Raw genomic sequence first — 26,429 nt, forward strand, 5'->3', positions numbered from 1 at the left:
ATAGCAGAAGCCTAGAGCTATTGGTCATAAAGGAAGTGATCTAGTCAGCTTGAGCCTGACCTGGAATGCCAGTCTTGCCGTTTGCGAATCTGAGTTAATGCTTCCTGAAAACCACCTAACATGCGACTCTGCCAGATCCTGGGTGTGCAGAGTACTGGGAAACTCTTGATACTTTTATCCCAGGGAGAAATCTCTGTTCATTAGTAGAATGAGGTAGATTTTACCAAAATGCAGCCAGGATCAAGTATTGAAGGTGAATTTTGAGAAAGGTATTTTAGAGGAATATTTGTATAAAAATGTAATTTTAAGTTTCATGATGGCTGTTAATAATGAAGCCTGTAGAAAAAACGTCTGTTTTTCATATCATGTTGTGTTATCTGATGATCTATCACAACTTTTTAATTAATCTCTACAACCAATGTACATTTTAATAGAATATATATGCCGATATTGGTGCTGAGCACTTAACACGAGGTCTCCAGTTTAATGCCTAAAACAAGCCCAACAGGTGGACGTTGATGATTCGCCTGTTTACAGGGGAAGAGATCAGGCCCTAGAGAGATGAAGTTGTCTCAGCTTGTACCAGAGCTACAAAGTGGCAGGCTAGTATTTGAACCTGTCTTTATGACTCCCAACTCTAAACTAACAAAATATTATTTTTCAAAGCCAAGTACAGAGTAAATCTGTAATTGTAAAGGGAAAGGAATATTCTAATAGACATATTCCTAGAAAAATCTAATTGCTATGATTTAAAAACAGCCCAGCAGCTTGATTAGTGAGCATGAGTTGGTTTGTTTTGCTATTACTTACCTTACTTCTTTTGCATATTTTTTAACATGTTTTTCCAGGAGATATTTCTGTGAGTATTTCGGTATCAAATTGCCAGATTCAAGAAAATGTGGTGAGTATGTACCTACTAATATAAAACTTGGTAATGTGTTTCTGTATTGGAAAATAAGAACATCATAAAATACACGTTTATTTCTCTAACATTTTAATTTTTCAGTATTTTATAGAAAATAAAATAGGGTCTACTTGGATATTTTTCTTCCACAAGATTTAGCACCGTTACATTATATGGACTCTTTCAGTGATTTTCTATAATCTATTCTGGAATGTGGAGAGCTAAACACATATGATTCATCTCAGATGAGCAATTATAAAGCAATGCTTGAATTTTCACACATTTACCCATCTTGGCACTGGAATTTTAATGGTTGATGTTACACAATACCAAATAAAATAAATTCTTTGAGTTGCATGAATAGCTTAAACATGTCCTTATTCTCATTCCTTGATTGTTACTGAGGAGCGCTGTCTTAGGACAAGGAGTTGCAAATGTTCTTACAGTCACTTGTACATATCAAGGAGACCTCAGAAAGTTGCATAAATCAGATTTTATGGGTCCACTTTCTAGCCCCCTAGTCACCTGTGCCGCATAAACTCCATCCTTTCAGCTCAGTTTTTGAAAATTATAGATCAGACGTATTATAAAATAATTTCCACTCTGTCATATGTTTACTTTATTTGTTATACTTTGTCACTATGGCTAGTAGCCCAAAAGTAATAAGGCCTTTCCTGGCTCATCCTGTGACTCAGACCCTTCGCTCTATTTTGCCAGCTATGACCAAAAGCAAAAAGTTTAGAGCCTTACTTACACTGATCTGAGTTTATTTTTTAATGAATAAATGCTATGAAACTCTATTTATCACTAGTACAGCTTTGCAACCTTTGCTAAATTGGCATAAAGTAAACTGAAAACCAAAGAGAATTAGAGAGAATTAGGAAAACCTCATAGTGAAGGTTAGATGAAATCTTGTGCTGTCAATCATGAGATAGATTTCTAAAGACCTGCAGGTTCCTACTTGCTCTGGCTTAGCCAGAGAAGACTTTGGGAAATATAATTTATAAGCCTCTTGGAAAATTCTTGATACTTGTGGGATTGTTCCACCCTGTTTGACCACTGTTGTCCACTGAAAATTCTGGGTGGGCCATTGAGCTATCAGAGAAAGATGGAGTAGCTTGGACTCAGAATACTGGAGTGGTATTAATTCTTTCCTTGTCTCCAGACAAGCTTGAACTCACCCTGTGGATACTCTGAAGGGATCCCAGGACGTAGACAACTTGCAGTTGTTTTCTGGGGAGAAGGATAAAGGAAAAGGATAGGGGTGTATAGGATATGCAGAGGGTGGGATTTGATGTAAAAGGACTTCTCTTTTGGAAAAGACAAAGAGTACAGGAGTGGAGAATAGGCAGAAAATTCCATAGGGTATAGTAGGAATACGTAAAGTGAAAAAGTATTGCATTGTGCTCTCATGAGTGTGGTCCTCAAATAACAGACTTTAAAACATAAAGCTTTATTTAGCAATTCTTATTTCATAGAGAAAAGAGTAGACAATTGGAACTTGTTACCTCCAGAAGTGATAAAAACTCCAGAAGAGTGTAGTTACCTCAGAGATGAGAATTTCACAATGGATTGTCATCCTCGCAGTGACTCAGCCCACTCTTCCTTCAGCTGAGATTCATCTGGATGTGGATGATTGATAAAGAAGCAGCATCAGCATTCTAGGCTTAAAGAATGGAGTGGTTGGAATCAGGACTCACACAGACACAAGATTAGGAACCATGATTACTTAACTTGAAATTTCTAAATAGCCATCTCAAGAAGCTAATCCCTTTTTGAATACTGACAGTAAATGGCGTTGTATAGTTTTACATCTTATTTCTCTCTGATGAAACATATTTAATTGAACATTAGAAAACCTCTGCTGCTTAAGAGCAGAATAGTTTTCAGAACATTACAATATTACATTAATTGAAGAGTGCACTTTGTATAGTACAGTCATATTACAGATTTCATCTAGCATTTACAATTTAATTGTTTAAGATATTTAATAATATTTCTGGTATATTTAATAAAATTAAATAATTCATTAGAACTAATGTTTTGTTTCACTTTATGTTTGTTTTTCACTGAACTTGCACCTACAGGACATCAGCACAGTGTATCAGATTTTTCCTGACGAAGTACTGGGTTCTGGGCAGTTTGGAATTGTTTACGGAGGTAGGTTAGTTCACTAAGTATTTTTATTAATTTAAAATTACTACTTGTGTTTAGAAAAGTAATATTGCCAAGGAAAATAGAAACGACAAGACCTATGTGTATATGTGTCTGTACGCATGTCTCTCTGCGTTTTACCTTTTTAGAAATTTGTCTTGAGATAGTCACTATTTGGCAAATTGGTCCATTTCTATTTTGAAAGAGAAATTGTTCTACTCCTAAAAAATTTCTTTTGCTTAAATATGGACAAACTCTATACACAATATTGGTTAAATATTGGTTTATTTAGACAAAATATTGGGAAACAAGGAAGTTGTAATTCATAAACATTCCTTTTCCTTTTAGCGTATTTATCACAACTCTAAAGAAATCCATTCATGTAACTACACCCACAAAAAATTCTAACATCTTTAACATTGTATGTATCTCATTAAAGTTTGCACTTTTTTAATTTTTGAAGTGAAATACTGAATTTTTACCTTTTTCTCATTGTCAAGGTACTGGGTGAATTTATTATTTTAACTTCTGCTGTTTTAGAGTCTACCCAGTTCAATCATATTTTTCAAATCTTTAAGAAACATTTCATATTAATGTTTTACCTGCTTTATAAAATGACATCATAACTCTCAGTTCCTTAATATAATCAGTAACAAATTATCTTTTTTGTGAGGTGAGGGCGCTCTGAAATAATCACAGTGTCTCACTCAATATTATTTATGATAGTATAATATGGTGCTTTTTAAAAAAAGTTAAGTTCTAGTCTATTTTACAGAGTAATTTTGATTCTTATAAAATGCACAAATGATTTATTTTTGATAGAAAACCGATCAATGCGTCAACAACCATTGTGCTTTTTGTCAATGCATAACAGTGTAATAGGGAACAGCAAGTACTACACAGAGCATCGCTCTACAGTGTAATCATTGCGTGCAAAAAAACTCATGGTATATAGAGCGTGGTAAATAGACATAACTGCACGTAGTGGGGGGGTGAAGCAGGGGTGAGAAGTGAGGTGAGAGCGACCAGCAAGTGCCAGATAATTTGTAACATCCAACACTGAAGGAGCAGGCCTAGGAGGAGGCCTCCACAAGGAAGACTGAAAAGTTAAGACTCGGCATGCATGGGATGAGGCAGATGAGAAGAGTCTCAGAAGAGCGGTCAAGTACTCGAGTGACAGAGTAGCAGAGACAAAAGAAGCTGTGACCTTGAAGAGAGTAGTTGCACTAAAATGTGTACGTTGGAATAGAGATTGCAGTGAGTCCAAGAGTGAAGAGTGATGTTAAGGAAGTAGAGAACGTGAAAACCAAGACAATTTGCTAGTGAAGGGAAGCCGTCTGAAGGATCCAGAAGGAATAGTGAGAGCGGGATGTACGGGAAGGAACGCTAGTTTACAACAAATGTTGAAATAATGGAATTTCAAGTTAGTTTCTATGTGACAAAAAAAACTTGAGTAATTAGGTGCCTTTTTCCCTTTCCTTTTTATTTTCAGAGTCAATTAACGCTACTATAGTCTATTCCTACTACCGTATAGCAGTGTAGAAGAGCTCAAAGGGCCGTATAGACTCCCTCAAAGTTTTGTTGTGAGAATTAAATGGGATGGAATGTGTGTAAAGGGCCTATCATGTGACCATAATGATGATAATAGTCGCGATGATGATAACTAACAATTTTTGAGTGTGTATAGTTATCTGGGCACTGTGTGTACTTTACGTATCTTATATCATCTAATTCTCACAACAACCTACCGCTGAAGGTGAGGAACCTAAAACTCAGAAAGCTTAAGTGACTTGCTCAAGATCGTGAAGCTAATAAATGACTGAGCTAAGACTTTTATTCTTTCCATTATAGCTTACATTAGTTTATCAGGACTTTAAAATTATACTTTCTTAAGGAGAGTATTTTGCTGGTGGTATGAATATGTTCTTTATTAAGCAACTCAATATCCTGTTTCTAAAACATATACTTTTATGAGAAAATATCAGGCTGTTGCTATGTATAGCTTTGAATGCCTCAATTCTTTGTGTTCTAAATTGTGACTAATTTTATAGTACATGTTTGATGTCGAATAATGGAACTAAGCAATGAAATCTTTATCGATATAAGTCAGTGCTCTTTAGAAATGTTAATTTATTCAGTGAAACATTTTTATAATTTCTATAAGTGTCCTCATAAATTCTGGTGTTCTTTAATATAGATGGTATTTAAAACATTATGCTAATGTTTCCCTTTTTTGTTTTAAAGGAAAGCATCGTAAAACAGGAAGAGATGTAGCTATTAAAATCATTGACAAATTAAGGTTTCCAACAAAACAAGAAAGCCAGCTTCGGAATGAGGTTGCAATTCTACAGGTACGTCTTTGTTTTTCATTTGGGGACTATAAAATACCTCCTCCACTTCTGCAAAACACAGAAAAGTCATCCAAATATCTGTGGCATAGATACCTAGGAACACTGTAAAATAACTGGCAAGGCAGATCAAGCATCAGAGTACCGCCTGGGTGGTGTCCTTCCTGTGTCTATGCAGTAGTTATTCTTTTTTTGTGTGTGTGAGGAACATTAGCCCTGAGCTAACATCCGTTGCCAATCCTCCTCTTTTTGCTGAGGAAGACTAGCCCTTGGCTAACATCCGTGCCCATCTTCCTCTGCTTTATATGGGACACTGCCACAGCATGGCTTGGCAGGCGGTGCGTCGGTCTGCGCCCGGGATCCGAACCTGTGAACCCCATGCCACCAAAGTGGGGTGTGCGAACCTAACCACTATGCCACCGGGCCGGCCCCAGTAGTTGTTTTTTTTTATGTACTTAATTCTGGCTTTTAATATATTATTAATACTCATTAAATGGGTAATGTTTCAGCATTTACTCACAGTGAACGTTCTGAGACCATGTTTTCCTGCATTATAAATGACCTTACCTTCATAAACATTCCTCCTTTATGCTGGATACTTATATGAATTGAGTATGTAACTCTCAGCCTATCAGGTAAATGAGTAATATATGTCTGAGAATCAGAGCATCTTGACCTTATTAATGTCGTCTTTGTGTCTCACTGTAAACCTTTCATTTAATACTGAAAATGTTACTTAATTCCTCTCATTAGTAAAAGTCCCTTGTTAAAACCAGAAGTTGTTAACAAAAGGTATTATGTGGTATGGGGCCGGCCCCGTGGCTTAGCAGTTAGGTGTGCACGCTCCGCTGCTGGCGGCCCGGGTTCGGATCCCGTGCGCGCACCGACGCGCGCTTCTCCGGCCATGCTGGGGCCGCGTCCCACGTGCAGCAACTAGAAGGATGTGCAGCTATGACGTGCAACTATCTGCTGGGGCTTTGGGGGAAAAAATAAATAAATAAAAAATTATAAAAGGTATTATGTGGTATGTATAATTTTTGTAACCATTAAAACTTTTTCTGAAGACCAAAAGGAAAATTGAGCAATTGTTTGCTAAATGTGGTCCACTTAGCTATCCAGTCTAGACAATTTAGACCATTGATAAATGCCTGTTTTTTATATAACTACCATAATTCTCTACTTGTCACACAAGCAGATCATAATTTCTAATTCCTAATTTTATTGAATTTTCATTTGAACATTGTTAGCAAAATAAAACAGATTGCATTTCTTCATTTATTGTTTCATTTAACTGCTATTTATTGAGTTTCATACAATGAAAAGTTGGAAGAGAGACAATTTCTGCCCTAAGGGAGCTCATGTGTACAGACAACCAAAAATAATGCCTACTGTACATAGAAAAATAACATAGACTTCTCTGGAACTCAGAATGTCTAAAGATGGTGTTTTTGTGCTTTTGGATGACTAATGTAACACAAGGAACCACCACAGCGTTCTCTGCCTTTAGGGGCAAGAAGATGACCACAATCTTAGATGCCAATTCATAGATTCATAGCTTAGCGCTTGCTAATCAGTTACCCCAAAGAAAGATTTTTTTTTAATTCTTAACTTGGCAACATTGAACTGCAAATGACATTTGAAAACTTAGTAAATGATATCTTCCCAAAACTGGCCCCGGCTTTCCCAGTCTCCACCCCGACATGGTGTCCTGCAGACAGACTCCTTTGCAGCGTGCCAACCCCCGGAGTTGGCATACGTACAGAGACATTTATCCTTTTTTACAGGATGTGCGAAGAGTTTCACGGTTAACATGGTTTTGTCTTTCTACATTTTATTGCAATTGCAGAGGAGGGTCTAATTTTCTGTGTATAGGCCCTTTAGTGGGCTTTCCTGAGCCTGTCAACACATTATCAGCTGCTAACTCTGTAGTGAGGTAGAAAAATAAAATATACCTGAGCATCAACTGATTTCCATCTCCTCTTCTAAAAGATTAGATGCAATCAGCAACTCAGATGCAATAAACATACTTTTGGCAAAATTTTCATTATAATGTGGTTTTCTAAAAAGAGTTTGGTTAAGTTAAAAGTCAAATTCTGCTCCTTGAGCATATGAAGTGGTTGAACAGCTCTCTTATTATGGCCGGAAATTTCAAAATCCTCATCACTTATCACTCATCCCCACTGTCGCCAACCATTCTTCACTTCACTCATCAAGTTTGTCTTTATTGAGTGCATACCATGAGCTAAGCACTGTTCTAGGTCCAATAGATCCAGTGGGGACAAAGACACACAGGTCCTTGCTGTCGTGCGTCTGTAACTTGTTATCACTCAGGTATGCCTTTAATCAGATGTTTGCCAATATTTGCGTGTTGAATTTTCAATCACATAACCTGTACAATGAGTCTTATTGAGATTTGGCTTAATTATATGCAGATACCAGGTTCAGGAGTTCATACTTGATCACAGAGTTGCCAATTGTTTCAAAATTGTTCATCAGAAATAGGAAACTCATCATGTCCCCCAACTAAAAACAAATGGAAAAAATGTTTGAACGCTTTTTACATTGTCAGGTTTATCAGCCTCTCAGGAAAGATTATAATTCACTATCCAGAGACAGTGAAGTTCAAACTCACCTCCTTTGAGTCTTTGATCAAATATCACACCAACTATATAAGCACTACTCTCACACCCTAGTTAAAACCACAGTCCACTCAAACCCTCTCCCCATCCCTACCCCCGTACGCCTCTTACTCTGATCTGTGTTTTCTTTTTTCCATAGCACTTATCACCTTCTAGCCTATTATAGAATTTCATTTATTATATTTGTAGTGGGTTTCTGTCTCTACCCCTAACCCCAGCCCCTTGACTAGAATATACACATCAGGGGGCTGATATCATTGTTTTGTTTACTAATATATCCTAAACACCAGAAATTGTTCCTGGCACACATTAGATGTTCGGCAAATATTTGTTGAATGAATATTTGTTGAATTAAAATTGTACAAACACACCATCCTGTCACATAAGGTGGCATACATAGTCCAATCAGGTAGCAAAAGTCAAGACTGCATTTACTATTAATGGTTAATTGGTTGGTTAGTTAAGAAGGATTATATGTGGTATGTTCTTTGAAAGCCCTCATTGCCTTGTTTTATATTTCTTATCAAAAGAAAGTACTCACCTTTTTGGACCTGAAAAGACAAAGTGGTAATTGGGGTAGGGAGTAGGGGTTGGAATCCTGACTCACTATCTGGTATGTTCAGAAAAAGTACCATGATTGAGATCAATTGAATAGTGGGGAAGATTTTCTTTTACTAATCTTGAGAAACAGAATTCTGTCCCTCTGGATGGAAAAGTAATACCTACAGAAGCATTTGATATCCTCTGCCTTGTGGTCCCTAGCTTATGAAAGCTGGTGTCACAGTTTATGGTTGTACCTGGAGTCTGACAGGTCTTGCCCCATCTCCTTCCTCCTTCTGATGAGCATGTGGGCTGAAGTGGCTGATGGGAGAAAATTCTCCTCATGCAGTTCTGTTAGTCCTCTGGTCAAATATTGATTTGTTTCTATTTTTGTAAAAAAGCACCTTAACTTATAGAAGACTTCAAAGTTGTGTAAATATGGAATGAGTGAAAAAGTGGAATTCTCCTTTCTTTTTCCATTTCATCTTCTTTATGTAACCTAGGTAAAAGCTTTCCAAGGTCTGATTCAGTCATTAGAAAACTAAGCTCTGTGGATATTTTTGAATAGATGAAAAATTAAGGCAAGTGTGAATCTTATGGCATAGTTATCCCTTATTTATATCCTTTAGAATACCTCTGTTTTCATTATCTCTAAATACTTCATTATTATTATCATTATGTTTCAGAAGAATGTTAATTAATTAGATGTTAAACATATTTCATAAAATTCCCAAGGGATTCTATTTATAATATTTTAAAAGTTGTATCTTGATTTAAAAAAACATGCTAAATTTAAAATTATTGTTTTTTTCCATTCATGTCAACAAAATAAGAATAAAAAGATAGTTGTTTTATGATTATTAGAGATATCACAGAAAACTGACCTCTATAAGGAGATGCAACTATGTCTTAGAAAAGTTAGAAACTTAAAATCTAAAGTAAGTAATATTGGTATGACATATTTAATATAATTTAATTTATCTACACAGGCTTGTTCAGTCAAAATTAATTTTTATTTTCTAACATTACAATATCAAAGTGCATAAAAAGCTTTAGGATAATACCTATTATGCATATAATTCTAATTGATTTACTCTTATTTTCTGTCTCTTAACCACTTTTATTTATCTAAGGAACAATACTAGAGTTTCTGTTTATGATACAATGTGTGAAAGCATTTTGGAATTATAAAACTAAATATAGAATACAGAATATAGAAAAATTACACAAGAATTTTACAGGCCATAAATTAAATGTATCCCCTTGCACTTAGCTGGTAAAATTACCCCTGTCGTTCTGGTTTCTCTGTTGTGAGGCACCCCTCTTCCCATTCAGTCTGTCTTAACTTAACAACAAAACAACAGCAACAACAAAACGTGATCTTGACTTGTCTAGGCTGCCTCTCGGCCGCGGCCCCATCTCTTCCTTTTATGCTGCTGCCCTTGAGGTTTCTTCTCTGTTCTTCTTTTGATTCTTGTTCGTAAATTCCCTGCCTTCTCATCCTTGGTTTCCACACCTTTCTCAAAAAAAAAGGCAAGGCCCTTTTTTGCCATCCCCTTGTTTTCTACTTCTGCCCAACTATCACCCTTTGGCTCATTTTTAGTCTTTATCCCACTTGACTAATCTCAGTCCTTCAACAGTGTAGATCACTTACTCCATTTTAAATCTCTTTCCTTGCTTCACCCCTGCGCTTCTCAGATCCTATTTCTCCTTCCCTGCTAGCTCCTCACTGTCTTCTTGAACTTCTCCTTCCCTTCGTCTAAATGGTTTGTGCTGATTTGGAACACAGTCCCAGAGTGAGGTCGTCCACTTGAAGAATCATCTGTCATCTCTTCCAGATCTTTCCTTAATTTTTCTCTGGAGGTTGGTTCTTTCCTGGGCCCTTCAGTCCCACATTTCTGACCTTAGAACATCTCCACTTTGCTGGGCCAGCCTTAGCCCAAACCAGCCAGCCTAAAACCAAACCTTTAATCCTAATGTCTTTCCCTGCAAGATACTCCCTCCCTAACTTTGTCTATTTTGCTATCATTCTTCCAGTTTCTAAAGCAAGAACCATTTTCCTTCAATTAATGAAAGTATTAAGTCGTTCAACAGTAGCTGTGAAGCACTTCCTTCCTTTATACTAAGCAATTTACTGGGCCTCTGGGCCATATAAGAACGAATGAAACCTTTTAAGATGTTATCATCTATTTGGTCAGTCAGGTACAAGTAGCTACAAGTCAGGAGATCTGTGGAAGCATAATGAAAGATGTCATGGCTTATGACTGAGGCCATGGCATTGGAATCAGGGAGAGCTTCAAAGAGAAATATAGCATTGGTGAAATCTTGAAAGACTCATAGGTTTTTGATAACCGAAGAAATGTTAGAAAGGGTTATTAGGCTGAGGGGCCATCTTAGTAAAATAAATATTATATGAAAAATGAGTAGAAAACTTTAGATCATTCTAGAAGAGTGGCTCTCAAACATTTTCCTCATGTGTCCTTGAAAAGAATTCTAAACTTTGTACTACTTGGGTATTTTTAAGTTAACAGCTAGAACTCTTTTGTTAGAAGTTTAAAGAGTTTTAATTTTGTACTGCATAGAAAATATAGATATTTGAAAATAAAGCTGTTATATCACTCCTTTAAATATATGTATTTAGAATCTAAATATCATAGACATTTGATTCTTTTTCAGTCATTTAAAAAAATACATGAATAGGCACTTCTTTAACAATAGTATATTTTACAATATTCCTTGTTTTCTTTGAATATATTACATTTTCCCCACAGAATTGTATTCCCATGTAATGTGTTTTTATACCTGAAAGTCTTTTATTGGTCCCTTTTAATAATTGTTTACAATAAAAATAAGTATATATTTTAAAATTTCTTGATTACAACACTTTAAATGTTTAAAGCATTCTCCTGGATTAAGTTATCATTACAATTATTATTAGTAAAAACTTTTTCCAGCAAGATAAATAGGCTGTAAATTTTGATCTATGCTTATTAAACACAAAAAATAAAATGTTACTGAAAATACATTATTTAATGAGATTGATTTTTTAATTTAGTTCGTAAATTGGTGGATGAATATTACTTATTGTTTGAATTAGAGTTCAGCAACAATTTTATTCCTTTTTTTAAACTGTAGGAGCCAAGTTGTAAGCCAAAAAAAGAAAAACAAAAACTGGTTTATCTTCAGAAATTCATTTTAATCCTCTCTGTTAATAAATCCATTAAATCCTTCTCTAATTTTGGTAAAAGCATGAATTAGAAGCTAAGTTGCAAAAGAATTGATTTCCAAGTTACTAGGGTCATTCACTTCATAGCAACACAGTATTTCAAATTTTCCCTGTATTTTTCTCCCAGAGGACTTTCCTCCCCATGGCAAGGCACCCTACTAATATTTGGAATGTGTGAGAAGCATACCTTTCTTTTGGAAAGTGGGAGAAAAATTATTGTGAAAGGGAACTTGGGGATGGAGAACTTGAAGACTGCCGGGATAGTCTTAGACAGATCTGTATTAGAAGGCTATGGGTGGACTATTATGATTCATTCAAAGTATAATTATTGAGTGTCCACCATGTTCCAGACAGTAGGGATCCAGATGTAAACAAAACAAATTTTCTTAAAAATCTCTGCTCACATATCTCTTAAAAATCTTTCTGTCCCCGAAGATTATGCCGTCCTTAGTTAGGAGACTGGTGTGGTGGGACAGAGTGTGCAGGAAATGGCTTTCACCAGGAAATGGCTTTCGTGTGAGTTCATGGAGAACCATAGATATTGTGTCAAGTCAATTGGATTTTGTTATGCTTGACCGATTGTGAATTATTGAAATGTTTTGAAAAAGAAATTATTATGATCAAATGAGTATTTGGGGATGACATATTATAGAGAAGAAAGTGTAAAGGCAAGAAAACTTTGTTAGGGGCTATTTTCAGCAGGTAGTGACAGTCAAAATGCCCCCGTTCCTCTGTTTTTCTTTCTACAAAGTCACCTTGGCTTCAGCCTTAGCATTTCCATTGCTGCCAGCCTAGACCAGGCTTTTAAATTCATGTCTTGGTTACTGCAAGAGATGGTATTCCTGATAGCTGAGTCCTCCTCCTTCTCCCCCTACGTTATCATCTTCCCGGCCCACCCTTTTCCCTGGTCCATCCTGCATACCACAACTCGATGAGTCTTTGGTGGGTTTCCATCCTATCCCTCCCTGGTTTAGTAGTTTTCTCTTTCCTATATCATCAAATCTATCTACTTTTCCTGGCTTTTAGCACCATAAGTGATCTCACTGGACCCTGTGTCTCCTATTCAACTGAGTCTTTCATTTCTCTTCAAGTCATTGTCCTTGTCATACTTTTCATCTCTGGCCATTGCTCAGCTCTTAAGTCCAAGCCCAGATTCCCATTCTGATTTGCTTGGCTCATCCATGTTTGATTGATCTTCAAGATCCACCAATTTTCCCTGACTGTCCTGTGCTGCTTTCCATATCTCCTGTGTATTTATGATTTCTAGTCTTAATATAAAGTAGTACTTTAACATTTATCATCTACTTCTTGTGTAATAGATTATAAGCAGTTTGAAGGTCTCAGCAATGCCTTATTTTTTTCAGCTTCTACAATGCCTACCACAGTAGTAAAGACAGTACAGGTAATTGATTAACATTTGACAAAATTGTCTTAAATCACATACTGTTTTTCCTTAAATTCTTTCTCAGGGCCTTTGTTATAATACCTTTCATATAAAAAAAATCATTGAATTTTAGGCTTTAATTAGAAAATTATGGTGTTTGATGAGGAGAAAGAATTTGTAGAATAGCTGCTCATTGTTCCAGATGTTACAGGCTGTTTCAAAAGCTGAGCCCCAAGGGAAAGAATTGGGCATTGGATGCAAAGGAAATCAGAGAACATGTCAGAGTGATACTTTTAAAGACAGTGGAACTCCAAGATCAAGAGGGGGTTTGGTAGCACAGAACAACACTGTGGTGAGACATGGGCTTAAAAATAGAATAAACTGGAGGGAAGAAGTCTGGCCGGTCAGGAAGATAAGGAATCCAAATCATCAAGGCCACTTGTCCAGATGAATGTCATAACAGGTATAGGGGACACTGTGGTGAGAAAACTGACAACAGGCAGCATTCAGAAATCCAGACAACATGCCTTGATGGGTCATGAGATCATGGTGAGGAGGCTTAAGCAGCATGGCCCCTGAAGCATACTAGTTAGAACAGGCAGGACCCCGGTCCTAAATGGATTTGAGTCCAAGGAAAGAATTAAGGCAGTGTATAACACAGTGTTTCAGGAGCGTAAGTTCTGGAGTTAGACTGCCTGGATTCAAGTATCAGATTTGTATTTAAGAGTTCCTAAGAGCTCGAATAAGTTACTTAAGCTCTCTCAGCCTCAGTTTCCTTATCTAGAAAACCTCATAGAGATGTTATGAGAATCAAATGTGATAATTTTGTGTACTCTTAGCAGTGCCTGGCATGTAGTAAAGGTTCCATACTTATTAGATGTTACTAGTGTTGCCACCACTGGGTTGTAAGTCTAGCTTCTAGGAACAGGTTCAAATAACTGATGTTGAATTCCTTAAATAGAGAACCTAGAGACACATAATTTCATCATAACAAAGATGGTTGACTCAAAGCTTCAGCTGGGGCTGAACGTGCCTTAGCATGTGCATGGGCCCTGGTAGGCACTCAGGAGCTGTTTGTTGAACAAATGACGTAGCCACAACTGAGGGAACCAAGGGGATGCAGAATTGCAGCACAGGCCAATAAGACAATAGAGTACTCCTTACCTTCATTCCTTTTTGTTTAAAAAACATGGTAATTTGTCTTCACGGAGCAAGATTAGATATATATATCTTGTAAATACATGGCTTTGTTCTCTTAGTCTAACAAGAGGCTCAGGAGTAGGTGGAGAAGAGATATCAGGATAGAAAACCAGAGAATAACGTTGCTAAGTGTGGGTGGGAAAATGAAAATTTTTGCAAATAGGTGATTTTTTTTAAATCATGAAGGAATCAATTTTTCTTTCTCTAGAGAAAAATATGCAAAATTTGAGTGCTGTCTCTTTTAGTGTGTAGTGAGAGGTTAGTTTATACTTCTGTTGTTCCATCTAATATGTTTATTATATATCTTCAAATATTTCTTTCTATTTTCATCGCACGAAGAATTTTCATGAGATTGTTGCTTAAAGACAAGACGTGTTTTGCAGCTCTGAGGTAATCTTGTTATCTTCTGAATGTTCCAAAAAATAAAGCCCATGGATTATGTGTATACATGTATAAAATACGGGAAAAAAGAAAACGGAGATCTATTATAAGAAAAAGAAAATGAACTTAGAAAATTTTCCGAATAGATACTGTGTTTGATAAGTTAGTCATAGTGAAATTAGTGTCAAAAAGCCAGGTTCCAAGTCAAAATTTTTCCGCTTTTTGGTAAATCTCTTTTAACCTTGATTTCCTTACTATGGATTAGAATTTGTCTGACTTGATATGCTTGCTTCACAGGAATGTTTTGGGGAGACTAAATTAAATAATATACAAAGTGTTTTTTAAATCAATGTTTCCCAGTATACTTTTGGAAAAACACTAATCTTTTGAGTCCTTCGTGGAAGGAGTTGGAGGTTAAGATGTCCTCTTTAAGAGAATTTAGAAAATATTGTGTCCTCTATCCAGGTCATCCATGTCTTGGAAATGAACATGGTCTTTCATTTATTAAAGATTCTGAGAAGCTCCATAATTAAGAACTTGTTTAATTTTGAGAATATGCCAGTTAAACACATTTTGCCACAGAACCCTTACACAAATGTAAGATATCACTATTTGACCTTTTTGCACATAACAATCTGTCTTCTAGCCCTGTCCAGTAGACCCTATATACTCACTCCAGGTCCTATCATCTAGTACGTATATAAGACATCAGAAGGATTATGTGTCTACACAGATTTTTGAACACTGTAATAGAATGTTATGCTTTCTGGAATGCTGACATCTAAATATAAACATTGGGCTGCAGTGATATGATTTGTTAAAAATTGCACTTTAAATTAACACCAGGACGAGACTGGATTTATGTGTTCCTGTTTCCAGCCAGGTAGATTAACAGGAAGTAAAACAGTGTTCCAGATGTGTCTCTATTGCTGTGCATTTGATAGCAAATAAAAAAAATCCATATATTTGATCCATTTCAACTTTTATGTACAATAAACACATGTTGATCTACAAATTCCAGTTGCCTTATTTTAACAAGCCATACTTTTAATTCTTGCCTTTCTCCTAAACACAAACTGAGTGATGGCTGGAGGGAAGGGGGTCAAACTTTATAGGTGGAATGTTTACTAATATTGATTTTTTTTTAAAGGTATTAGTCAGTTATTAATTTTCTGTCTTTGAAGACTTTGTTGCTGGTTCTCAAATATTACACCCTTTTTTCTAAATTCAACTTGAAACTCTGACCTTGACTGGGGGTTATGGAGATCAGTACTGGGGTGCATACAAGATCCTTGCTGTGTGAGGGTCTTTCCCAAGTTCTCTTGAGAGAAATCATTCCCCCTGCCCCCAAAATTACAGCATCAACTTCAGCCATATACAAACATCGATGCCAGTGAAACCACACTGCAAGAGTCCAGATGATGGGCTTAGGACGTCTAGATTTTGTTTTTAAAATTTCCCATTCATACCTCTGATCTGAAGGATTCCTGGTGATAAGTAGAGAATATCACATATTAGTGTATGATTTCTATCTGGTGAAAAATCAAGAAAGGCTAGAAACAACATGAGAGATGATGAGAGGGTTTTTTAAGTGTTGTTTTCTGCATACTCCTTCTTGCCCTCTGCATTTAGCTTCTTCTCCTTCTGTAAGGAAAGGAGAGGACTCAGTATATTTATTGTATGTCTGTAGCAACCCTGGAATCTAAAGATAGATTGAAGCATTTCCAGAATTGGTGAAGTGCAGAATGACCTAGAGGTGTGTAGATAAGTGTGAGAGGTGTGTTATGGATATACATGAATACAGAAGTTATACATTTGTTGTCACACATCAGTTGATTTTTCTGCTATGCAAATACCGAATTGGTCCTTTAAAAAAAATTTCTTGGGTCAGTGTTACTTAATAGAATACCCAGGAGTTATAGCAAATTTAAGATGAGAAAAGTGTAATGGTAAATTGTGCATTGCAAGCTAAGAACCTAAAAGTTGACTACCTTTCTTGATATCCAGGCACAACATATGCATTGTTGTTAGCAGTTAATGAAGATGCTTCAACTTATTATTTCTCCCACAAAATTTTGAACTATATTAAACCAAGGTCAATCTGTGCTAATTTTTGCCACAACAAAAGTAACATCACACTCCAGTTCTGATGGATGGTATGAGCAAACAGTTCTTACCAGGAATGATCTGAACATTTCTGAGTTCCTAGACTCGAATGGTCTAGATTTGATTGTGGCCCCATTGATCTAAATATCAGCCAGTGATACCTGTCCACAGGAGGGTGGATTGTTATATCTGGTTTTGTTGTTGAAGTAATATTGTGTGTGTTTATTCCTCTGATGGTATATGTTAGTTCTGTTTTGTTCTAGGTTCATATCATGTGTGTTTCTAAAATTTTATAGATGAAATTTCCTCAAAAAATGCTACCTCCTAAAAGATAACTAATGAAGTATGAGCCTATTTAAATTGTAGCCTTTTTGCCAACTGAACATGAAATGTGAACATGTTCAACATGCTGCAACCCAGCAATCTCCATCCTCTCTCTGGGTCAGGAGGGCTCTCATGTGTTGCAATACACAGCTTCATCTGGTTGACCTGAGTCGAAGCCCCTCTGCCAGCATTGAAGTTCAAAAACACAGCAAGGGGAAAGACGGGGGAGGACAAACTAGAAGCTGTGAGTTTGTAGCAGTTCGTACTTAACCTACTGTAGCCTCTGTTAGGTGAGAGGCAAAAGGAAATTTTCTTTTCTGCCACTTAGTGTAAACTTTCAGTTATTAAACTAAAGAGGGAAGTGTCACCCACATCTTTTAAAAATCACTGACAATCTGGCCAATAACAATAACAACTTTTACTGTGTTCTAGGCAGGATTCCAAGTATTTTGTATCTATTAAATATTAAGTCCTAGTTATGTTTCCAGATTAGACACATTTTATTATCCCATTTTGCATATGAAGAAGCGGAAGGCAGGCGCTGGGACCTGGCGGAGCTGGAAGTCAGACTCAGCCAGTGTCTGCAGAGACTGCTCCTGAAATATGCCCCAGGCCTCAAGGCTGTCCTTGTCCCAGTTCCTGTCCTGGGCTAAATCAGGAACGGAGAAGGAGAGGGGAGTTGGAAGGCCTCTTCTAACTAAGGGGCTAAAGTACAGTGATCATTACCATCTGAATAGGCCATCTTCAGTGCTTATTTCTCATCCTCAGGACAATAATGAAATCATAGGAAATTAGGTTTTCACAGTTCACGTAAGGGAGGGTTGGCACGGAGGGAAAGGGGTAATTTAAAAGGAATATCCTGACTGTGACCTTTAGCTGCTGCTGCTGCCTTGCTTATCTCTTGCTGATGACTGTGTCCTAGGGGCCTTGGAGAACGTGCTGAAGCTAGGAGTATCTCCTTAGTAACAGTTAGCTATAAAATAAATGTAAATGACCTAGACTGTAGGAAAATTATGTGTTTCTTCCTATTACATAAGCTGAAATATTTACAAAAGCAGTGGCCAAAACTTGTGTATTTTGAAAGAGTGGTACCTGGAAACCACCGAGACGTCTTTGTTATAACCTTGGAACTTGAGAAAATCATTTTGCAACTCATACCAATGGTGGCATCTCTGATATTCACATCCATATAATTGGTATTTATCATAAAATCATTGCTTATGATCATACTAGTCATCATCAGAATCCTGAGTTTGCTTATCAGCAGATTCAAGTGAACTCACAGTGAAAGAGTCATGGACTGCATTTTTTTCTGAAGAGGGGATATATCATGTTTAACGCAAAATGTACTGTCATTAAATATGTCAGACATGTATTGGCATCTCTTCAACAGAATCATTTAAATCTTAAAGAATATTATTCATGTACTGAAAAGTAAGGAGATAAAGGGATTCTTCATTTTTCAGTTAAGTTTACAAACTTGTGTTGGGCATTTAACATGTACCAGGCACTAGGCTTACATTGACTGGGAATATAATTGATATAATATAGGCCTTAAAGAGCTTGTAGTCTTGCAGGTTCACCGGTAAGACATATAGGTTCACCAGTAGCTAAATACAATATGTTAACTGTTATGAAAGAGGATTGTACCAAAGACTATGAGAATAGAGAGACGTCTAAGTCAGACTGCGGGAGTCAATGAAATGGCCTGGTTCAGGCTGAGACAACAGTATGTATGAATCCATAGAAAGGGAAGAGAGAGCGCGGCTTGTTCTGAAGATAGTTCAGTCTGGCTAGAGAGAAGGGCAGATATGTGGGAGAAGAAGAAAAGAGCTGGAGACATATTTGAGGGGTGAGGGAAAGGAGCTGATAGTGAAGGGCCCCATGTGCCTTGCTAAAGGGATACCTCCACTCTGAAGCTGGTGGAGATTCCTTATGGACTTGAAGCAAGATAGTGTGATCAGAAACACCTTTGAGAAGGTCACAGTGACAGCCCTTTAAGAAGGTTTGGAGGAGAACAAGACTTAAGACAAGGAGATCAGTTGGGAGGCAGCTGTGGCAAATCCCTGGGAAAGAGATAAGGCTCAAACCAAGGCAATAACGGTGAGGATGAACGTGAGGCGTCAGTGTGAGAGAAATGAAGGGGGTGGACTCTTAGATTTAGACACCAATTAGTTGTTGGAAGTGAGGGGAAGTAACTATTTAGGATGACTCTCAGGTTTCTGACCTAGGTGGCTGGCCGTTTACCAAGAGAGGAAACACTAAAAGAGTAAGTTTGGATGGAAAGATATCGATTCCATTGTTGGACATGTTTCCTTTAAATGACCTTTCCTTTCCAAAAGACAGTTGGATTCTGGAATTTAGGAGAGAGAGCTGAGCTTACCATATCAGTTTGGGTGTTATCTTTAACAAGACTTTTTATAATCATCTGATCTCTACACGATGACATTTTTAGCATCTATCAGGGAATTACAGCTATTTCTCCTTCATAAGGCATTGGTTGATTGTGATTTCTAAGACCATTAAATGAAGCATAAATTGTAAGCGATTGTGATTAGAAAATGGGTAAGATGGTGTGCTCTTCTCTCAACCCTGGCAAACTGGCAGGAATGAGAATCAACAAAGCCCCATTACCATAATACTATACCTCTGAGAAAGGCACCTCACTCCCCCGCACACACACACACACCACTGTGCAATGGAATATTCTTCCTTCTGCTCTGTGTGCCATTTAGAATTCAGATCCTGGATTCATCTCTTTTAAGTTTATTTCTTTCTCTTTCATTATGAGCTAAATCATTCAATCGTTTGATAGAAAAGTAGTCAGAAGTTTTCATATTAAGGCTGAGTTGCTGCTAAATAACCTGTTGAAAAGATATGTTGATTCTAATTTTCCTATTTTCCACATCTCCTGTGTTTGAGTATAATAATCTTAAAGGTAGAAGAGAGAAGGGGAAGATATGACAACATTTTCTTATCACAGCTAAATATGTGGAATGAATTCTCAACTCCAAGCTTACAATATAGCAAAACTATTAGTATTAAAGAGTATAAGTACAAATGAAGTGTTTAATATGAATCCAAGAAAAATAACGTAAAATAGAATGTATGCATAAACTAAAAATTTAAATTAGTTCAATCTTTATTTCTTTTTTTTTAATAAAATATTGTTACTTTAATAAAAGCCTTTGCTTTGGGTGACTAGTTTCCATTGATTACATAAGAATTCTTTAGGCAACTTGAGTCAGGAACACTTCTGTCTCGATCTCCAAATGACATTTCCTCCCAGACTTCGAAACAACTTATTCGCCCCATGGATATGTCATCAATCTGTTATGTGTGAATGGACACTATTCTTTCCTGTACTTGACCAAATGTTTCATTTCCTGAAAATTAAATTACTTAAATGCAACAAACAGATGGCCAGAGAGTCCTGTAGTAGCTTATTCTGCCATGAAATTTATTATCCGAATTCCTGAGGTAGGCCTGAGAAGTTGGCAAAAATTCTTTCAGAATACTACCATGCCATAGCTCATGTTGCAGTCGTCAAGCCATTTTTAAATTAATTCTGTTATGTTAGACATTGGGAGGAAAATGTTGACAAGCTATTCCATATTTTATATAAAAAATCAAAATTGTGGGGGCCAGCCTGGTGGGCATAGTGGTTAAGTTCGCATGCTCCACTTCGGCGGCCCGGGGTTTGCAGGTTTGGACCCCGGGCACAGACCTACGCACTGCTCATCAAGCCATGCTGTGGTGGCATCCTGCATACAAAATAGGGGAAGAAATAGAGTCCAAAATCCTCCCATACTTTTGGCCTAGAACATCCTGGGAATAGACCACTTAGATAAAAACATATTAAAGTCCTACCCTCTGCATAGAGGCCCCTCAAGTCATGTTGTAGAGTAGGGAAAAGGAAAAAGGAGTATATTGAGTGAAGGACTGTAGTACCTCTAAGAACTCACATCCTTGAAGGAATACAGGTAGAGGTACATGAGGGCTGACATTGCATATATATTCAGATAGTTTAGGTAGGAATGCTTCCTGGTCATCTGCTGACTCCCTCTTCTCCCCTAGCCTTCACAGCCTAAGACATGGTCAGCAGAAGCAGCAGGCTGACCTGCTACAGCATCACTCTGTCCTCCCCTGCCCTCCCTGGGCCCCTGAGGTTGCTCTCCCATAACCTTAATCTCCTTCACACTCTAGTTTTTCTTCTGTCTACACACAGGACTCCCCCTTGCCTGGCTGCCTGCTTCTATTGGTCTGCTGCTTTCCTCTTCATTGTTCCTACTCCCCACCCAGACAACAAGGCCTTGGCAATTTAAGGAAGCCAAACTCCCCAGCACACTGCTTTAAGCACTGCTTAAGTGCTTAAAGTTAGAGTAAATAGAAAAAAGAATCAGTTAAGAAGATTCTCAAAAGAGGAAGGCACACTTAGCGTACCTGATAGTGGACTCGTCCCAGGAGAATCACAACTCAGGTAGGGCTCTCATGTCATCCTTAGAGCTTCTGCTATGATCATTGATTTAAAAGAGGACAGCTGAGACACCTGGACACCCGGAGGCTGGTGGTCTGCCCAGCTGGTGTAGCTCCTCTATCAGAGAAGCGGATATAAGGAGAAAGAAATGAGACAGCCTGGGCGCAGGTCCCGGTATGAACCATGCTCTCACTGGTGTTCCGTACTGCATGTCAAACAGATATATGCAGTCATTAATCAGAGTCTTTCCCCTGAGGAGGTGGTGCTTCCACAATGATCAAAGCCAACTAGCTATCTGGCCTTATTTGTAGGAGGTCAGGACAGATAAAGTAAGAATAGTTGAGAGTGTTAACTTTGTAAATCCCACCATCTTTCCATGTGCTTCAGCTGTGACCAGGAGAGAATAACTCTGGAGGCCTAGTCCATATGAAGTAGCCAGATCTGACCAGTTAACAGCGTGACAGTTTCAAGAACAATGACTCCAGCCCTTTAGAGGTGAAAGGCTATTGGGTAGATATGCAGGCATCTGCGGGGACCACATTCAGAAACTTGCTATTGCATGACCACTTTATGCTGCATGATTGGACACCAAGGCATCAGAATCAAAAAGACCCATCAGATGTCTGAGGCAGAGACTGAAATTGCCCCGGTAGCGGAAGGGCAGCCTGACAGACAGGTTATCATCGTGGGAGCTTCTGCCAACCAGAGCATGGCTCCATATCCAGTTGTTGCCAGGCTTTCTCTGCCAATGGGTAGCGTGGAGGACGACGAACGTAGATTCACCCACAACCCCTTCTGCTGCTCACCACCCAGCAGCCATCTGTGAGGTCTGAAGAGTGAGCCATTTCAGGTTTCAGGTAGTTTGTGAAAATTTCATTTTACATACAATTTTATCCCTCACTGAGATTTTGTTTTTCTAAAATAAAGCATTTATTTTTTTTCTCTGTTGAGCTGTTAGCACTTTTAAGTTAGTCCCTATTTTTTTCTTTAGGTAGTTTTGTTCATCATGATTTTCTTTCCTATTTCTCATTGAAATATAAGTGGAATATATAATAGTTTTTTAATGTTAGGATTTTTTGTTGTTTTGCACAGAAAAAAAAAAATAAAGGTCAAATAATCAAAGGTTTCTGTTAACCCCAGACCAACATTCAGACTTAAGCGTTATTACAAGGGCCCATCTAATGTTAAGAGTAATTTTACTTGACATGTGTGACAATTAACATGTTGAGGTAAATGGACCCTATCATTATTAGCCATTACTTTATCGTGGAAATATTTGTTGAGTGCTTGAGAGCCACATAGGACTTCCATGTAGCATGGTGTCCTGACAAGCAGGGACTCAATAATAATTTTTTTTTTTTGCTGTTTTCATGGCGATCTTCACTCTGTATAAGAGCTTCCGTAGCAAACTACTGTGGCCTCCAGTAGTAGAGCAGTTTTAGAAAGTTTTAACTAATGTGCTTCATGAATGCAGTCAGAAGCACACGTACAAATTTCATCTTTTCTGCATGAAATTTCTACAAAGTGTGTAGAGATGGCCTGGTATGCTTATTTAGGACAGTATGCTTAATATTGGAGATGATCCTAAGAAATTACACATCTCTCAATATGGTATTCTAATTAAAACCTAATTAGCAATTCACTGTGCTGGAACTTGGATTTTTAGCATAGAAAAAATAATTTCACTATGCATAGAAAGTAAAGATGTATTTTTTGGCGACATAAGAATTTCAGAAATACAAGGCAGCACATGTGGAATTTAGAGGTGTTAAAAATCTTAAGCGTGGGTTTCTCCATAGCTTTAAGCTTGAACAGTTTCGTATCATCAGTGAGCTTGCCAAACAGTATCAAAAAACTCATTTTCTTCAAGTGCTTTATTTATCTTTAATAGAACCTTCATCACCCTGGTGTTGTAAATTTGGAGTGTATGTTTGAGACGCCTGAAAGAGTGTTTGTTGTTATGGAAAAACTCCATGGAGACATGCTGGAGATGATCTTGTCAAGTGAAAAGGGCAGGTTGCCAGAGCACATAACGAAGTTTTTAATTACTCAGGTAAGAAATCAATTAGAGGCAGAAAAAAAGATAATATTTAATATCAGATGTTATCACTGGTTAACTGCAGCTTCCTAGGCTTGTTCAGTCCCTACCTCCAAAGTGTAAACTACACTCGAAGAGGTTGCAATGACTTATTGTATTATCTAGTTTATATCTGTGGTGTCACTCACACCAAATGAGTGATGTGTATGCAGGCCCATGTGTTAAATCTACTCATGAAATTTTTAAATGCACAGTGGCTGAGTCCTGATTCTTTGAAAATATTCAAGAATGAGTATCCCTGTTAGACATTATTGAATTCTTTTATCTCCACCTGTCTTGGCTGCTGTAGGAATACTATAATCTGCTACATTTTCCGTTGAAGTTTCCTTAGAAACCTGCTATGTTCATCTAGCTCATTTCAGTGTCTTGAGCATAAGGAAGCTAAACTGTTCATTGTGAGTTTTCTCTTGGCCCTTTAAATTTATGTCCCAGTAGAAAACATTTCGAAAGAGACCGGTGGACCAAAATAAAATTATCTTGATGATTTTCTTCTTTATAGATACTTGTGGCTTTGCGGCATCTTCACTTTAAAAATATCGTTCACTGTGACCTCAAACCAGAAAACGTGTTGCTAGCATCAGCCGATCCTTTCCCTCAGGCAAGTATAAAAGCCTCGCTCAGCAAAAAGCCAGCTGACAGTGACACTGGCTCCCCTGCAGCATCCTGTCACCTTTTTTCCTCAAAACCTTTATTTGTTTCAAGTTTTACCTGTTCCTTTTCATCCATTTGTTATCTTGTGTTTTCGGACTGGGGTTTTGTCATCCTGGCTTCTCAGGTCACCCTGCCTTACTAGTATGCACCATGCCTTCTCATTCTGCTTTTTGGCATCTGTTGTGTGCAGATCCTGAAGAACTGGCAGCTCTGGGCCAATGCTGAAAGCACTGGCCTGAGAATGAGAACACTTAAAAATCCCGGGATGCGATCAGCTCTCTAATGTTGGGCAAGACGTTTGCGTTCAGTGTTGTTCTCAGGGACAAGGGCAAAAGTTTCTGCTTTTCCTCAGCTCAGAGGGTGGAAAATAAACCCTCAGAGGGTCTCTCCCCATGGAATCTTGCATCTGAAGTGACCTGGCTGGGGTGACTGTCCTTCCTTGCCTCCCTGACCCCTTCAGGTCCTGCCTAGACACCCGTGCAGAGCTAACGTGGAGGTTTATTGTGGATGACATACCGTGTCCCTGTTTCTTCAGCCTTTATTTATAATCTGCCCTTGAGTTAAATCTGTCACTTTCCCAGTTTGCATGATGTTTTCCTGCCTCGTACAACAATATTACCCACTTCTAAGTATACATATTTTCACATTTATCTCTTGGTTTTGTGGGGGAGGAAGGGAGGACGTTTAGATGATATTTTTATGAGTGAAAACCTACTTTTGTATCGGTACGTAAACCACTATCTTCAAGTACATAAAAAGGAAAATGGCTATTACTTCTACCATGAGAAATCCATACGATATATGTAAAGATTATAGTTGTCTTCGGCGGACCTGGGCTAAGACATACACAGACACAGTTTGTGACCTTACCATTTCTGCAAACCATCATTATCAACAGGTGAAACTTTGTGATTTTGGTTTTGCCCGGATCATTGGAGAGAAGTCTTTCCGGAGGTCGGTGGTGGGCACCCCAGCTTACCTGGCTCCTGAGGTCCTAAGGAACAAGGGCTACAATCGCTCTCTAGACATGTGGTCTGTTGGGGTCATCATCTATGTAAGCCTGAGTGGCACGTTCCCATTTAATGAGGATGAAGACATACATGACCAAATCCAGAATGCAGCTTTCATGTACCCCCCAAACCCCTGGAAGGAAATCTCCCACGAAGGTAATAGCTTCCATTCGAGAGTGGTAATGGTTTAATCCCTAAGTGTTCTGTTAGTAACTCTGTTGTGAATTGTTCAATTGATAAATGCTCAATGTACATTGCCTGCTGAGTAGGGGCACGAATTATTTGAGGTAGATTGAGAAGTAAAGGAAATGAAGACCAAAAATATCTTCTGATGAAATGTATATGTATTATGGAGAAATTGAGATATACATATTAAGAGGTAAATGAAATGAAGAAACTTAATATTTTGGTATACTCCTTAGAACTTATAAATATTTATACACTGATTTAATGGTAGTACCTAATTTTACCAAGAGTAATCTTTACTTACTATATCCCTGTTTCTGTATTAAGCATTTTTAATCTATTATGGAGACAAGAACTTTATGATATTGATATTTTAATTATAATATTACATATATCATACAAATTCTTTGTGCAGTCATTTCTTTTTTGTGACATCAGAGCATGTATAATATTTTATTTAACCATTTCCCTGGTATTATATTTTTAGATTGTTTCTATTTGGTCGGTATTATATATTATATATCTTTAAAAATAATTTCTTGGAGTAGTGGAGTACTTTTTCTTGAAGTAGTGGAACAAATGATGCCCACTGTCTGGTACCGTGGAAATGTGCTGGCCTTGCCATGTAAATATAACCTATCCAGGCCAGCAGTGAATAGTTATAGATTGTGAATGGTTAATAATCGCTGATAATGGAGACCAGAGGCATAGCCGTCAATGGCTCAAGAAACTCCTGTTGGGAAACCACAGTATACATACATTAGAGGTAATAGGAAAGTAAAGAAAGTGAAGGACAAAACA

General features: G+C 37.6%; 1 protein-coding gene across 4 annotated transcripts in view; it reads left to right on the plus strand.

The window, feature by feature from the left end:
* PRKD1 (protein kinase D1) overlaps window positions 1–26,429 on the plus strand; it is a 290,658-nt gene that overhangs the window by 245,208 nt on the left and 19,021 nt on the right. For all 4 annotated transcript variants that reach the window (XM_087423100.1, XM_087423108.1, XM_087423114.1 and 1 more), the window contains 6 exons: window positions 849–901; window positions 2,992–3,064; window positions 5,303–5,409; window positions 23,575–23,736; window positions 24,281–24,379; window positions 25,331–25,598. In XM_087423100.1, the coding sequence (XP_087279226.1) occupies window positions 849–901; window positions 2,992–3,064; window positions 5,303–5,409; window positions 23,575–23,736; window positions 24,281–24,379; window positions 25,331–25,598 (762 nt within the window). The remainder of the gene's footprint in view (window positions 1–848; window positions 902–2,991; window positions 3,065–5,302; window positions 5,410–23,574; window positions 23,737–24,280; window positions 24,380–25,330; window positions 25,599–26,429) is intronic.

This window comes from Ceratotherium simum, chromosome 3, assembly GCF_057802395.1.
Source record: "Ceratotherium simum simum isolate JZ-2026a chromosome 3, ASM5780239v1, whole genome shotgun sequence".
NCBI classification, from domain to species: Eukaryota; Metazoa; Chordata; class Mammalia; order Perissodactyla; family Rhinocerotidae; genus Ceratotherium; species Ceratotherium simum.